This window comes from Scylla paramamosain, chromosome 13 (genome assembly GCF_035594125.1).
Source record: "Scylla paramamosain isolate STU-SP2022 chromosome 13, ASM3559412v1, whole genome shotgun sequence".
Lineage (NCBI taxonomy): Eukaryota > Metazoa > Arthropoda > Malacostraca > Decapoda > Portunidae > Scylla > Scylla paramamosain.
The window spans coordinates 19854764-19871002 of record NC_087163.1 but is presented as its reverse complement, the minus strand read 5'-3'; the positions used below and the strand labels follow the sequence as shown (position 1 = coordinate 19871002).

Sequence of the window (16239 nt, the reverse complement as noted above, 5' to 3'; positions counted from 1 at the left end):
AACACTAACTAATGAGAATAGGTAGAAAGAAGATTTACAACAATCAGTTAAGTGAAAGTTGTATTATGATTAAGTGGAATCTGAAAATTTGCTGCATTCCCTTATGTCTTAAGATATCTGTGAATGTCTCAAGATATCTGTGAAGCTTCAAAGATATCTGTGAATGTTTTTTTTCATTGGCGTTGGCCACTACTAACTTCTGGAAATGGTACAATATTGATGCACACTCTCCTGAACTTCAGAAGAATTACATCTGTACATAAAAATGCAATAACACACCTATGGAAGCTAATGGCATGAGGAACCAGCACATTACAGATATAAAACTCATGTGATACAGCAGTCCACGTGAGACAGATGCTAAACATTGGTAAAAAAAAAAAAATAAATGAAAATAAGAACTGCCAGTCACATCTTCAGTGCAGAGGCTGGTGGAGGGCAAGTTCTAGATTGAAGAAGACCTGGAGACACTGTATGAAAGACATGAGGAGGATGAACATCAGAGAAGAGACTGTTTATGACCAACTCTTTAAGTTGTACAATCTTGTAAGGGGAAATGAGGACATGAAAAAAACTTATGGTGATGATGATGATAATATTCTAGACTCCAATTACTTCTGTATTATGTGATGAACAAACACACTTGTGGCACTCCTCAAAAAAGCCCACCAATGGCACTGTTGATTAAGGATGTCAATGGCAATTTTTGGTGCACTGGGATAAACTTTTTTTTTTTTTTTATGTAAGACGGGCTACTGGTCATGAGCAAGAATATATATATATATATATATATATATATATATATATATATATATATATATATATATATATATATATATATATATATATATATATATATATATATATGTATTTATAAGTAAAAAGGACCAGTGAGGTGCCAGTCCATAAACAAGAGTCAAAAGGTTAAGCCAAAATTAGAGAAGTGTCTTAAAACCTGACAACCATTTATAAGCATCAGCTCACAATGGTTCAATATCACATGCTAATTATAAATCACATTTGTTTCAGTGATGTGATACCAATGTTCCACCTTTATCTCTGCAAGATTATGCACTACCATATCTTAATGCTGCTTCAACAGTTTAGAGATGTCACACTTCTCTACTATCAATTTGCAATGGACTTTACATTCTTCTGACTAGTCAGAATCATCAAAAGTGTATGACGAGATTTGAAATATGTATGCAAAACATCAGGATCTTATGGATTTCTGCAGTGAATTTTTGTGAACTGACAAATTACCAGGATTTTTTTTACTATTAAGTTATCTCAAAGACAGATAGGAGGTCAGAATTATAATCCTGTTGTGTTGGGAAGCAACTGATAATTTTAAGAATAATAAAAGTAAGATTAGCATAAGAAACTACCAACACTTGATCAGAACCCTGAAATGTCTTTTTTATCTGGCCTGTCTGAGCCACAGCATTTGGAAATGTGTTCATATAAGAAAAAAGAAAGTAAATAAAATAATGATCAATAAGGCAAGTTGTTTGTGCTGCAAGCTTGCCGCAGCCTTGTGCCTCACCCATGCCATGCAATTTTAAGGTGGGGAAAAAGAAAAAAAAAAACCTGAAATAATTTTAAGATTTTCATGATCAGAACATAGCGATTCATAACATTTCTAATTATCAGCCTGTGTCCCAGGACACAATGCTTTAGTCTATGATGACATTCTGCTTTTCTGTTAGAATAGTAATAATTATACATGTAATGATAATAAAACCAGCAATACTTTTTGGCCACTCATATTTTCTACAAGGATCCCATACATTTCCTACTTGCCAATTATCATCCTCACTTGTGGCTCAAATTAGTTGGGGTGCAACTTCAGTAAAAAAAATTTAGGCATTGTTTTACTATTGTGTAAAACAAAAGACAGACATACAAAAATAATATATATATATATATATATATATATATATATATATATATATATATATATATATATATATATATATATATATATATATATATATATATATATATATATATATATATATATAAAATGATAAAATCTGCCTGACCTTTCTATTCCGTCTGTGCATAAACACTATCTCCCACAAGGAAACCAAGATCAAAACTGCGTGAGCAACAGTGCTCTCTCTCTTTGCCCCACACCATCCTTTTCTTTGCATAAGTGAGCCTGCATGCATGCAACAGCCAAATACTGCATCATTGGAAATGTGGAGTCCACAGTTCCATGCAAAGATTTTTTTTTTCCCCTCTACCCCATGAATGAGAGGATGGCTACTGACATTAAGTATTAGGATAAATGATAATGGTATTAAATATAAGTACAAGTATAAAGATTTAGAGAAAAAAATGAAAGGCAAAAAGAATCATTACACTGTATTTTATCAAGGGAAAAGATGGGGTGCTGCAGTTCTGCCACTGTTTCCTATAGGTATAATTTTTACTTGAAGTGTTACGGACATCACCATTAGACAAAAATTGCGTTTATGGATTCACATACCAATTTCTGTTTTACTGGAGAAATGTCTGAGTTACTACCCTCCCATATAAAAGCCTGTATCACAACACAGCCCCACTTTTCGGCCTGCATCTTTGTCTACACTATCCATACACTGTTCTCTCCCCAATAAAAAGTAAATAAAAAATGAACAAAAAATCTGAATGTAATAAGTTAGTAGAGGACACCATTCATTCATGTACTTTCACAGTGTGCTAGCATTTAATGACACTGCTGCACTGTATCCAAACAATTCTATGTTGGGGAATGATGAATCAGTGATAAGTAACAGAAGCGTACTCTGAGCAAGGATTTCATCCATTACTTACTTTTTCTGAGGAACAAAAAGAGGAGAGGAATCCATTAAGTCTCACCTGATGGTGTTTGTCCTAGAATGTCTGGGAAAAAGAGGCCCCAGTTTGAACATCACACCTATTTAGCACAAATCCATGTATGCAATTATCAATACCAGAGGAGGTGAATAAGAAAATGGAGGTTAATCAGATCATGGGAAATCATCTGCCAAAATCTAGATACTTCATTGATATAACACTGCAGTACATTCAGCATAGTCCTAATACTAGATATATATAAATATTCATATCATTCATGCTGAGACAAGACTGACTCATGTTCTGTGGAATAATGCATGAAGCTGTGCTCTAGAAAAGTGACAAACATTTCAGACTGAGCTGTGGTAAACTGTGACATTGCAAACTAACACTGACTCAACACACTACACTCTGATGAACAGTGCAGGCCTCAGTTACTCTCCTCTGGTTCTCAATACAATATCCAGCTAATGTAAAATCTCACCTATATTAATCATCAAAAAAACATGGACAGCAACTTTCAAAAACAAGGAAATAAACCTCCTATCCATAAAAGACAAATATTGAATTTCAAGATGTGCTGCATGTCCATAAAAACACATGGGGAGGATCAAAGGGTATCATGATGGGGGAGGAGGGTTAAGCTACATATTAATCCCAAATACAACAAGTCTACAACCTCTAAATGTACTGAGGATACTGAATGGAGGAAGGGATAGTAAATAGCTTTCATTATAGCCCACACAGAAAGTCACTCTTATTGGTCTGGCTCAGAGTCCCAATTAGTCTGATATATCAAGGTCTTGCTGTAAAGATTGTATGTACTAATTCCAGATACAGGCCTGATTTTCCACTTCCTAACATGTAAAATTTATGTGTTCGAAGCATCAGTCAGCAGTGTAGTGGTGCAGCATCCCCAGTGCCAACACAGAGCACCAGCAGTTCACGACCAGTGATGAGGAGAGAAAAACAGAGCTACACTGCTGTTATCCTTTTGTTTTCTTCTTGAGAGTATCCCTCACCCAGCCCAGGATACACACAGTGATCACTGCTTCCATGAGGTGCAGCATTTAGGTTATTCTCCTTAATATTGTATAGTTTTGGTGCAAACCCAGTGCCAGGTGTTCAGTATGTGATAAATGTGCATTTATGAGGCATGCCAGCCCTTATGAGCTCATCAAAACTGTCATTTTATAGCTTTTCTCATCATAGCAATGCAAACAGAAGGCATGATGTACATGCTTTGTTCTGACAACCCACCTTTAATGAGGATGTCAGCCAGGTATGTATATGGATAGTAATATACATATGTTTAAGAGCAAACCACTTAATTCTGTTAATTCATACTTAACATATGGGGTGTAACATGAGTTTCTGCAGATATTGCTACAGGTGAGAGTACAAGTTAATCTACATTGAAAATGTTCTATGCAAATATGCATTTTGAGGTTTGTTTAGCTGTGGTGTGAAATTCAAGTGTGGCCTGGCCACATATACAATGGCCAGGTTGGGCAATTATCCATAGCAGGATGTGTAGACCTGGATGTCCATTGGTGAAACTGTGAATTATTCAGTCATGATTTCTATAAGTTTTAGAGGATTACAGTATCCTATGACAAGAAAAATGATAGCAATGGACAGGTGATTTACCAATAAACATTACATAATGATAGTGTAGATGTAACAAATGACAAATAAAATAACATGGCAGCATGCATTGGCTGCTGGGCAAGGAGTGGCAAGGAGTGAAGCTAACAGCAAATCAGCTGACTGCTAGTCAGTCACATGTAGATTCTGTCGAGACAGTGACAGTGAGTACACTCAGATTGTATTGTATAACTTAAGAGTAATGTGGAGTGTGTGGATATGGTATTTCTCCACCATGGTTACCCACCTTGCCTGGTCATTGCATCTGTCGCCGGCCACACTTGAATTTCACATCACAGCTATGCAACGCCTCAAAATGCAGATGTGCATAGAACACTAAACTTAAGATTAACTTGAGCTTTACTTATGATTAACCTGAGCTTTCACCTCTGGCAATATTCACAGAAACTCATGTCACACCCTGTATGAAAACTCTCAATGATGCTGGGCTCATCAATACAGGGTATCAACAACTAATGGGTATAAAGATACAGAGAATTGTAAGATGGTAATCTCTGCTTCTGTAAGACAATGCAGAGGTTCTGAACCTTCTACACAGCTCCTGTCAGTGACTCATCAAGGTGAAGGGCAAAGACTGGAGAGATGCCAGGAGTTGTTCTGAGTTAAAATTAAAAAATTCAGATATGCAATAGCAAAAGAAAGAAACACAAAAAAACTATAGTAAATAAACACATGTAGCTTTCTAGCTCCAATTACATGGATAACTGGGGAAAACAACAATCTGTGTAGGTGTTGTTCTTCCTGTCTTGTGACGTGACAGGAGGTATGTACATTTGTCCCGTATTGTGAGGCAGTAAGGCATTCAGTGGTGGGCAGCTCATGGTGGTGAGGGATCATAACAGAGAGAGAGAGAGAGAGAGAGAGAGAGAGAGAGAGAGAGAGAGAGAGAGAGAGAGAGAGAGAGAGAGAGAGAGAGAGAGAGAGAGAGAGAGAGAGAGAGAGAGAGAGAGAGAGAGAGAGAGAGAGAGAGAGAGAGAGAGAGAGAGAGAGAGAGAGGCAGTGGATGGTGGACAACTATGGACTATTTAAAAATGGCTCCTCTATACACCCTTGGTCATTAATTTAGCCTCTCCATCACAGGCACTGTCATTTATGTGTGTATGCGCATCACAACTCCTTTAAAAAATCATTTTCACAACTGACATCAATTACCTGTGGATTACCTCTCTCTCTCTCCTTCTCACCTTTTCAGTGGATTACCTCCTGCAGTCTCTTGGGAACTGAGTCTACAAGGCTGTGTATGAAGTCAGCACTGAGATTTTGCTACACACTGGTCAGCAATTCCTTCAATTTCAGAACATGGTTTGTGTCTTTTTCTTTGAATTTCTTTTTCATGATAGACTAAATACTTTCAATCAGGTTTAGGTCAGGACTATTTGCTGGCCAGTCTTTGATGTAATTCGCACCACAGTCATCCAGCCACTGCCTAACATATTGAGGTCTCCCTCACACTTGTCAAAACAGTCAGCTAAATGGTCACACAATAATTCCAAGTATTTGTTATCATTCATAGTAGTGCCTTTTCTAAAAACACTAATCTTCCAACAACTCCATAGTAGGAGAAGGTACCTCACACCATCACAGTTTCAGGATGCTTCACTATTTCTAAAATGTACCACAGTTTGTATCTGTCAGCACCCACCGGCCCTTTGACTTGTCCGCTGCCTGTGCCAGTGACTATGAACACTGACTCATTAGACCACAGGACAGAAAGCATCTTTTTCCATGAGCAGGGCACTGTATTTTATTGCAAAAGCTATATGAGCCTTTTTGTGAGAATCTTTCAGCCTCAGCTCCTTAGTGACATGACCCGATGGCAAATTTAAAGCTTTCCTGATATAACGGTTCACCATCTTCACAGACACATTTTCAAACAACTGCTGATTACTTTCTTTTATCTCCCTGGGTGAGAGTCCTGGTGCTTCACTCAGCTGCCTCCTAATCACTTTCAAGGTCTTCCCAGACACTTTAAGTGCTTTTCCTGGCAGTTTTTGCTGCAAGGGTATGGTAACAAAGTTTGTTTGGCTACCAAGTTTCAGCCATTGTTGCACACCTCTTTCTGAGATGCCTGTCTCATGCACGATTGCCTTAATGTAGAATCCAGCCTTATGTAGTGGCACAATAGAAGTGAGAGTCTCCTTAGATAGATTGGGCTTATGCCCCACTGCCACAAAGGCAGAATGAGACAATATGAGAGCAAACAAAATTGAGTGAAATGTGGGCAGAGGCAATGATATGTAAATGACACCTTCCACTGATTATAGATCACTGACTCAGCTCAACAATTTACTGCCAAGAATCTGATGTATGGGTGAACTGTCATGTTGATTATTATTCAAATAGTTTTTGTAGAAAAATAATGATTAAGAAATGCATGGGATCACAATGCATGCCGCAAAATCACAGACGTGCAAAGTTAATGACCAAGGGGTGTACATTCATTCATCCACCCACTTACTTTTCATTTATTCATTCACACACACACACACACACACACACACACACACACACACACACACACACACACACACACACAAAAAAAAAAAAAAAAAAAAGTGGGATGGGGAGGGGTGTGGGTTAAGTGTTCGCTTAAGGTGCCAAACTGCTTGTGAACTAACAAGAGTGCCAGCATCTGTAGTGGGTTAATCCAGCATATTGGCTCAGTGGTGTACATCACACACAGCATCAAGCAAGACTGCAGAAACTATACAGAACACACCTGCGGTATTGCCATCCTTCATATCTAAGACTATCTGTGCGTCATTTTCATCTGCGGAGTCTGTTGAAAAGCTTCATTTAGATCACCTCTCCGTTGGGCAAGTTACAAAGCTATCTAGCATATTTTCTAAGAGAACACAGCATACCTTAGGGTATTATATATATATATATATAGAGAGAGAGAGAGAGAGAGAGAGAGAGAGAGAGAGAGAGAGAGAGAGAGATAGGGAGGGAGAGAGAGAGAGAGAGAGAGAGAGAGAGAGAGAGAGAGAGAGAGAGAGAGAGAGAGAGAGAGAGAGAGAGAGAGAGAGAGAGAGAGAGAGAGAGAGAGAGAGAGAGAGAGAGAGAGAGAGAGAGAGAGAGAGAGAGAGAGAGAGAGAGAGAGAGAGAGAGAGAGAGAGAGAAACTTACTTCATACAAAGGATTACAATAAGGAGTGAGGAAAAAAATCTTACTTGAAATAAACAAAATGAAAAGTTAAAGACAAAACTATGAAGAGAAAGAGGTGTGAGTGTGAATTAAGATCTGTTAGGAAAATAAATAATAATAGATAAATAAATGATGCCAGAAGGCAAAACACTCAAGAGGGAACAAGACCCAACACTTAAATTATTGGAAAGGGAGACAAGTCATTCAATGATATAAAAAGATCAAACAGTAATGAGAAAAATTGGGATCACAACAATCAAAATAAAAAAAAAATATCACAAATCAAGAAAATGAGATAATAAATACCTAAGGAGAGCAAAAAGGACAGTGAAGTAACAGAAAGAAGGCAAAACTTAAAAAGAAAAACAAAATGCAAAAAAACTCAAAGAAGAAAAAGAAGAAAAGAAAAGAACAGAACTCAAAATGGAAACAGAATCTGAAAAGTCAGGAGACAAAAAAATGGCAATGGATACCAACAAGAAAAAAAGAAGAAAAAAAGACTGAAGAGCAAAAATAAGAGACAAAAAGGAGAAAAATTAAGATAAGAAAATTCAGGAGAAAAATGAGAAATAACATTGAACAGTTTAACTCAAATGCATCTATGAAACCTTAAAAGCAACAGATGAAATAAAAAATGAAAAGGGAAGGCAAATTAAGTAAATACATCATAGCTAATAAGCACAAATACCAGAAAGAGAAAAGAAACCAAAATGGAATCATATACATATACATATACCCTTTGATCTTCCTCCTCTAAACAGGAGAGAGAGAGAGAGAGAGAGAGAGAGAGAGAGAGAGAGAGAGAGAGAGAGAGAGAGAGAGAGAGAGAGAGAGAGAGAGAGAGAGAGAGAGAGAGAGAGAGAGAGAGAGAGAGAGAGAGAGAGAGAGAGAGAGAGAGAAAGGAGAGTCAGGAAGGGAGAAGAGGGAGGAGGATAGACAGGAAATGGGATGAAAGATTGAAAAAAAAAACATGACAGAGACTCAAACACTGACCTCCAAAGCTCTGGGTGACACGAGCCTGGAAATAAACTTTGCCACGTGTCATGTTGAGGCGACCCTGCAGGATGTTTTTCCCAGAGACAGTGGCATTGGTGGTAAGGCTGAGAAGTTCCTCCAGGGTGAACACTGAGTTGGCAATCATGTGCCGTTCCAGGATGTTACGTACCTGAGGATGATGATGACAGTCAGGTGGAGATCTCCAGTACAGTAAAACTTCACTAAGTCAGACCCCTATTTAGTTGGATATCAGTTAAGTCATACACTTTTAAGGGAAGGGTAGGGACCTGTATAGAGTGAGGAAGGTGCAGCATGAAAACTTTGATGAATCTGTCTATAAATGGTATGTGCAAGGAAGAGCTGAAGGGGTATCAGAATGCAGAATGCAGAATGATTCAAGTATAGCTAGATTCAGTACAGTCATCGTCAAGGGTATCTAACATTTATGTCAAGTAACTCTGGGTCAACTGCATTTATTTCATTCCCTCAATTTTAAGTCCTCTATTCTGCTGGTAATGTGCTTACAAGATCAGACATGTTAAAGATTCTCAGTGTTTTAGAGGACTTCAGATATTGTATCATTATTCATTAAATTTACAAATGTGTTTTTCTGTTGACTTCTTCCACTAACTTTTCCTGATTATAACCTCAAAAAAATTAATTAACTTACAATGAGAAAATGCATCAAGCCATGTTTCCCCATATATCTTCTCCCAAGAAAGCCAAGTAAAGTGCAACCAATACACATAAACTTCACAAAAAATATGTCAGATTAATACCAAGGGGAGAACATTACAAGCTTCACTTAATCCTGTAGAAGTGCAAATCAATAAATACTCACATGGTATGCAAACGATCCCATAAAGAGCTTTTTGTAGGCTGAAGGCATTGTGCGGCGAATCTCTGCCCAGGCGTCGTTGGTTGGCACAAAGAGAGTGAATTGCTCATCACGGTTCTTTAGCTTTTCATTCCATCCTTCCTGCTGGCTGAGGTTGAATGTTGCACTGGAAAGAGAATACAGATGTGTGTGTGTGTGTGTGTGTGTGTGTGTGTGTGTGTGTGTGTGTGTGTGTGTGTGTGTGTGTGTGTGTGTGTGTGTGTGTGTGTGTGAGAGAGAGAGAGAGAGAGAGAGAGAGAGAGAGAGAGAGAGAGAGAGAGAGAGAGAGAGAGAGAGAGAGAGAGAGAGAGAGAGAGAGAGAGAGAGAGAGAGAGAGAGAGAGAGAGAGAGAGAGAGAGAGAGAGAGAGAGAGGCTTTCGCTGCCAAAGTTATCACACTTTTATTCCTACTATTATCAATTTTTCATTGTTCCCCCTACAAAAATACAGGAGAAGCTACATTTGGTCCCCCCAAAATACAAGCCTGCTTACGGGTCTCAGAACACTAGAAATCTGTATGTCCCGCATGCAATAAACTATCTTAGTCCTATTCCAGAATTACAGAGACAAATTCAGAAATTCACAAATAGAACTGGAAGTAAACACAAAAGTGATATAATAGATTTGTAAAGCTCTCCTTCACAACACTGTAATATTTTTTTTTCATTTGATTTATTTTGTGTATCAGTATCAGGTCAATTATTTTGAAATCCAAGATTGCCCTTCTAGCTGTGGGTGTATATAATGGTAAGTCTGATTAAAGAGTGTTACCTGAGGATAGGGTCAGTTGCCAGCTTCTCATAAACTGTTTGAGAAGGGATGCCCAGTAACCGATCAACAATGTGGACGGCACCGTTCCTGGCAATGACGTTGGCAGTGGTGAGGGTGCCAGTGACTCCTGCCCCCTCTACCGTCACAACAGGAGATTTGGGATCCATGGAGTTAATGGCAAAATAGAGGCTTTGGCCCTTGCTCAGTGTGGGGACTTGCAAATTTGGCTGTCATGGAAGAAGTGCACATATCAGATAAGCACAGCAATACAAGCCAAAATGTGGCTGGGTTTGCTGAGGACTGAGGACAACATCAACTGTGACTAACATGAGAAAAGAGAAGGAATCCATACATGGAGTAATATTATGTTATGCACCAAACTGGGTTAAGAGTTTCACTAACATAACATGAAAAGGCTATTAGCTGAACTGAGTAGTAATTCAATACAAGTGCATGAGTAACATTACAAAATTAATTCAGATCATCAATGTTTACATACCAGAAGATTCATCTATGGGATTACCAGAAGATAAATCCTTGGTCTACTTGAGTCAGTGCAAAAAAACTAATTTCCAGCTACATCTTGAAAATATCACAGCACACAGGCCACATGAACAGGGAACATAATGATATGTGTTTATCCCTTTCACAACAGCAGCTCCCCTGCATCACTGACTTAATATTTTAGAGAACAGAGATCAATTGTCCTAATGACATGGTCCTATCATTCACTATGTATGCCAATAACTGAGCTGGGCATTCCTTTGCTTTACTTTACACTTTATACTCAACCTTCAATCTGCTGTGACTGCTTATGTAATCAAGCTTCTCTTTTCCTATGATGCTGTGATCGTTTATATAATCATGGATTTTTTGTGAGGAATACTCTGAATTTTTGTGGCACTCTTCCTTTCAAATGTGTTCCAGTGATCACTGGCTGTTTTCTCCTTTTCTCCTTTTACCACACAAGCCAGAGAGGTAATGACAAGGACCTACATCAATTTTTTTGTGAAATGCTGGAGATATCTATCAACCCTCATATGCTGGGTAGAAAGCATACTGGTGTAAAGAAAAATGGAGGTTGTAAGGGTTAGAAAAAAAAAAAAGGATCTTTGCATGAAGAAATTGGAAGTAAGAATTATGTTGTATGCAATTATTTATATCCTAGATACAATACATCATGATATGCTTATTTGAAAATGAAAAGATGTGTGTGTGTGTGTGTGTGTGTGTGTGTGTGTGTGTGTGTGTGTGTGTGTGTGTGTGTGTGTGTGTGTGTGTGTGTGTGTGTGAGTGTGTTTACTTAGTTGTATTTACCTAGTTGTATTGTACAGGGCATGAGACAAAGCTCATTTTGTCCTTTCTCCATAATATATTGATCCAGTTTCTCTTTAAACATGTGATTTTAACAGTTCGATACAGGAAGCTGTATTTCTTGATGTGACTCAAACATCCACTCTATTTTCTTTCCATGTCCCCTTCTCTCTCTCTCTCTCTCTCTCTCTCTCTCTCTCTCTCTCTCTCAAGTCATTTCTGTCTATTCTTTCTATAATGTTTACTAATTTATACATTGTTATTAGGTCTCTTCTTTCTCTTCTCTCTTGTAGTGTTGATAATCACATAATCACGTTTCTTCTTGTGGGGAGAGAACATTGATTCAGCATATTCCAGCTTTGTTCTAATCATTGTGGTAATTATCTTTCTCATCATATCTTTATCCATGTAGTGGAATGTTGTTCCAATATTTCTCACCATTTTATATGTATCTGAATATCTTTTCTACATGTTTCTCCGACTGTTGACTATCCTGTATTATCACTCCCAGATCTTTCTCTTCTTGTACTTTTATTATTTCTTCATTTCCCATTTTATATGACCATTTTGGTCTCTTTCCACTTTTTCCCATTTCCATTACATGACATTTTTCACATTAAATTCCATCTCCCATTTCTTACTCCAGTTCCAGATTTTATTCAAGTCCTCTTGTAAAATTTTACAATCTTTGCTGTTTCTTTGATATCTTTTTAATTTTGCATTGCCTGCAAACAAACTCATATAACTCTCTTCTCCTTCAGGCATATCATTTATGTAGATCAGGAAAAAGTACTGGTGCTAGCACTGATCCTTGTGGTGCTGCACTATCTACTTTTCTCCATTTTGATTTTACATCTTTTACTAACGTTCTCATTTCTCTTCCTTTAAATAACTTTCCTTCCATTTTTTTTTCATTTAATCCTCCTATATTTTCTAGCCATGGAAACTGGAAAGAATACAGAGGATAGCGATGAAGATGGTATCAGAATTGAAAGACTTAAGTTATGAAGAGATGGGTTTACCAACACTACAAGAGGGAAGAGGAAGAGGAGACCTGATATCAATGTACAAATTAGTAAACAATATAGAAAGAATAGGCAGAAATTACTTGGTACCATAGATGGAGGAGGAAGAGAGACAGATGAGGGAGCATGGGAAGAAAATAAAGAAGAGTGGATGTTCAAGCAACATCAAGAAATACAGCTTCCTGAATAAAACTACTGAAATCTGGAATGATTTGAAAGAAGAGGTGGTTGTGGCAAACAGTACACATGTTTAAAGAGTAACTGGATAAATATGGTTATGGAGATAAAATAAAATGAGCTTTGGCTTGTGCCCTGTACAATACAACTAGGTAAATACACACACACACACACACACACACACACACACACACACACACACACACACACACACACACACACACACACACACACACACACAGAAAGAGAGAAGCAAACAAACAAACAACAGCCCAATACAGTGTGTCTCACAGCCGTGGAGATAAAGCAGACCTGCAGCTGTCACCCACTGGAGTCATCATTCTACTTGGCATGTCAAATTTTTGCATGCTTTTAGAAGCACACCAAAATCTGAGTGTCTTATATTTGCTCTAATAATTTATGTACCACTTTCATTTGCTGTAATATTTCCCATTCCAGTTTTCTCATTCACTACGTACTTTCAGATTTAGATTTTTGCCTTTTATCATGATGCCTTTTTGTCCATGTAGTGGGAAAGACCCCATTTTAAGGGTTAAAAGATTTGTGTGAAGCAGAGGAATGTGTTGCCAGCTGCTGGATGGCATGGCCACTTACTTCTCTGTTACGGTCCATGAGCTCATCTGTGGTGAGGATACGCTCCACTACATGGAGTCTGAGGAGCCTTGAAATATTTTCTGTATTCAGCTGGATCTGAAACACAGAAATCATTAGCTATCTGAGAGCAAGAGAGAGAGAGAGAGAGAGAGAGAGAGAGAGAGAGAGAGAGAGAGAGAGAGAGAGAGAGAGAGAGAGAGAGAGAGAGAGAGAGAGAGAGAGAGAGAGAGAGCACATGGTGAAATTTCAGTGCCATTATCAAGTTCCATCATCCACATGTGACTTATAGCAACAGTCACATGAGAGAGGCAGACTCACCTGCTCCAATTGTCTATTGTTCACTTTCTTGAAAGCTTCATTGGAAGGTGCAAAAATTGTCAGGGACTTTGCCACAGTCATCACATTTATGAGGCCAGAATCATGGTTTCGTATCAGGTCATAGAACATGGACAACTGCGCTGTTTTCTGTGATAAACAATTAAATTATTATTACATAGTTTCGCAACAATTGTGGATAAAAATTTTGTTACATGTAAAAATCACAAAGTCTGCAAGTGCATGATTAGACAGAATATGTAAGATTTTAGCAAACTTGCTATTTCAAAAGCAGTATTGTGTTGGTCAACTGATCTTTTGCAGTCACTGTACTGTCTTATGTTCTAATGTTTTTAATATACTAGTACCAGCAGCTTTACATGATGGAAATATAACAATACCTGCAAGATGGCCAAGACATTGGTAGCCACCAGCATCAGAGGACGATCAATCAAGTGCGCCACACCATTCTTGATGGGAATATTTCCCTTTACAATCCTTGCTAGTGCTGTCCCCTTCATGTGAGCAACATCACTGGCAATAGTTTTACTCTTTGCATAATCTGAGGTTTTGAAGAGAATGATTTAGTAGAACATTGAGAATATGATGGAAATATTAAGAAAATAGTCTTATTTACTAAATTTAAAACATACACTTCAGCATCTCACCATAATCAACAAACCATCACTTAGTTACAACACAGCAGAATTTACTCACACTGGTCTTCATTATTGAAACTGGATACATTTTCCATGGAGATGAAAACTTTGAGATTATCAGTGAAGGCCAAACTCTCAAACTCTTCCTTTGAGTCCTGCACAGTACGAGTGAAGAGCACCTTCCCCGGCACCACATGGCCATGGATCACTTGCTTATCTATGATGGTCTTATTATCCCGAATCTGTGGGTGACATGATATCATTGTGTGAGGGTGAGGCTTTGAGACATAAAGGACTGGAATGATTTGCTGTTTGCGTCTACAGGTGTTAGGGCAAGAAATAGAGCCATACCTTGACCAAAATACTTTCAAGTGATTGTTCCAAGTGACTTATGAGAGTTGGGGCTGCCTGGAGGTGTTCTTATAAATGTGGCAGAGAGGGAGTGACTTAAGTATTTGCAATAATGTCCATTCTGGGTTTGTAGGGAACAGATTTTTCATTGACAACATTAATTTTCATTATCATTATTGTCATTTTTGTTGTTATTATTATTATTATTATTGTTACCATTGTTGTTAGTTTTGGTATTATAATTATTATATAAAAAATTACAGGCAGTATAACATTTTTTATTCTTTTGAGGTTACTGAAAGTATAAGTAACAAAACCTTAGAAATTTTACAGGTACTCAAACTGAACAAAGACAGATTTGAATTTTTCTTTTTTAAATAAAAAGAAAAATGTTGTCACATTTTCTAGCAAGATTGTTGCAAAAATTTATAAACCATGTGATGAACATATTACTGTAACTGTGTGTGTGTGTGTGTGTGTGTGTGTGTGTGTGTGTGTGTGTGTGTGTGTGTGTGTGTGTGTGTGTGTGTGTGTGTATATATATATATATATATATATATATATATATATATATATATATATATATATATATATATATATATATATATATATATATATATATATATATATATATATATATATATATATATATATATATATATATATATATATATATATATATATATATATATATATATATATATATATATATACAACTTTTTTATGTTGAATATAAAAAGTAGTCACTAAATGTGATGTTTGAAATTATATTACAACTGAAAATAATATAAAAGTCCATATCAAAGCAGAGTTAAAGAAGAATATCAAACAAAAGGTAAATAAATCTGTAATTATTTCTTCTTAACAAGCTGATGCAACATTTTGCTAATCTTATGGTATTTTTGCACTTTTGTTACTTTTATAATATTTTTGCAATGTTGATTCTACTACTTTGACCAGATATTTTTTTTCTTTTTAAGCAGTAACAAGGCAGCCAACTGTTCCACATAATTTTTAGTACTGTAGAGTAATATACTCATATTATGACTGTTGTTCCTCCAAGCACAATTTCTTTAACAACAAATAACTTACATTTTGGCAAGATTTGGTAAGGCATGGATGTTACATTTCTAGGTTAAATGGAGAAGCATTATAGCCATTCATACAATGTATTTTTTGGGGTGTCAGAGTTTCATAATGCAGCTCAGTATTATGTCATGGTAGTAAGTAATCAAATAAAGCCTTTATGCACCTAGAGCAAAAGGAAGAAAAAGCCTTTCAACATTGTATACTCAAACGATACTTCATAAATGGCAAAATTCTAATAATGAAGTTAAATATCTATTAAGCAGTAAAGCATTTCCCAATTGTTCATTTAAAAGTATTGTACATATAATAATTTCTTCTCCCAATGAATGAAAACTGTCTGAGGTGAAGGAGGTATGGATAGCAGCCAATACACAAAGTGGTCTTGTGCCCAGAGAAAGTCTGAGAGTAAACAA

At 37.0% G+C, this 16239-nt stretch overlaps 1 protein-coding gene across 7 annotated transcripts in view; it reads right to left on the bottom strand.

The window, feature by feature from the left end:
- The window catches only part of LOC135106466 (fasciclin-1-like), a 37672-nt gene that overhangs the window by 4545 nt on the left and 16888 nt on the right, over positions 1-16239 (bottom strand). The window contains exons 5-13 of one of the 7 annotated variants that reach the window (XM_064015479.1): positions 14445-14628; positions 14129-14289; positions 13731-13877; positions 13413-13508; positions 10282-10508; positions 9476-9638; positions 8632-8803; positions 7211-7270; positions 2866-2889 (exon numbers count right to left, since the gene is read on the bottom strand). In XM_064015479.1, coding sequence (XP_063871549.1) covers positions 2866-2889; positions 7211-7270; positions 8632-8803; positions 9476-9638; positions 10282-10508; positions 13413-13508; positions 13731-13877; positions 14129-14289; positions 14445-14628 — 1234 coding nt within the window. The remainder of the gene's footprint in view (positions 1-2865; positions 2890-7210; positions 7271-8631; positions 8804-9475; positions 9639-10281; positions 10509-13412; positions 13509-13730; positions 13878-14128; positions 14290-14444; positions 14629-16239) is intronic. The other 6 variants (XM_064015480.1, XM_064015481.1, XM_064015482.1 and 3 more) reach the window with 6 other exon arrangements.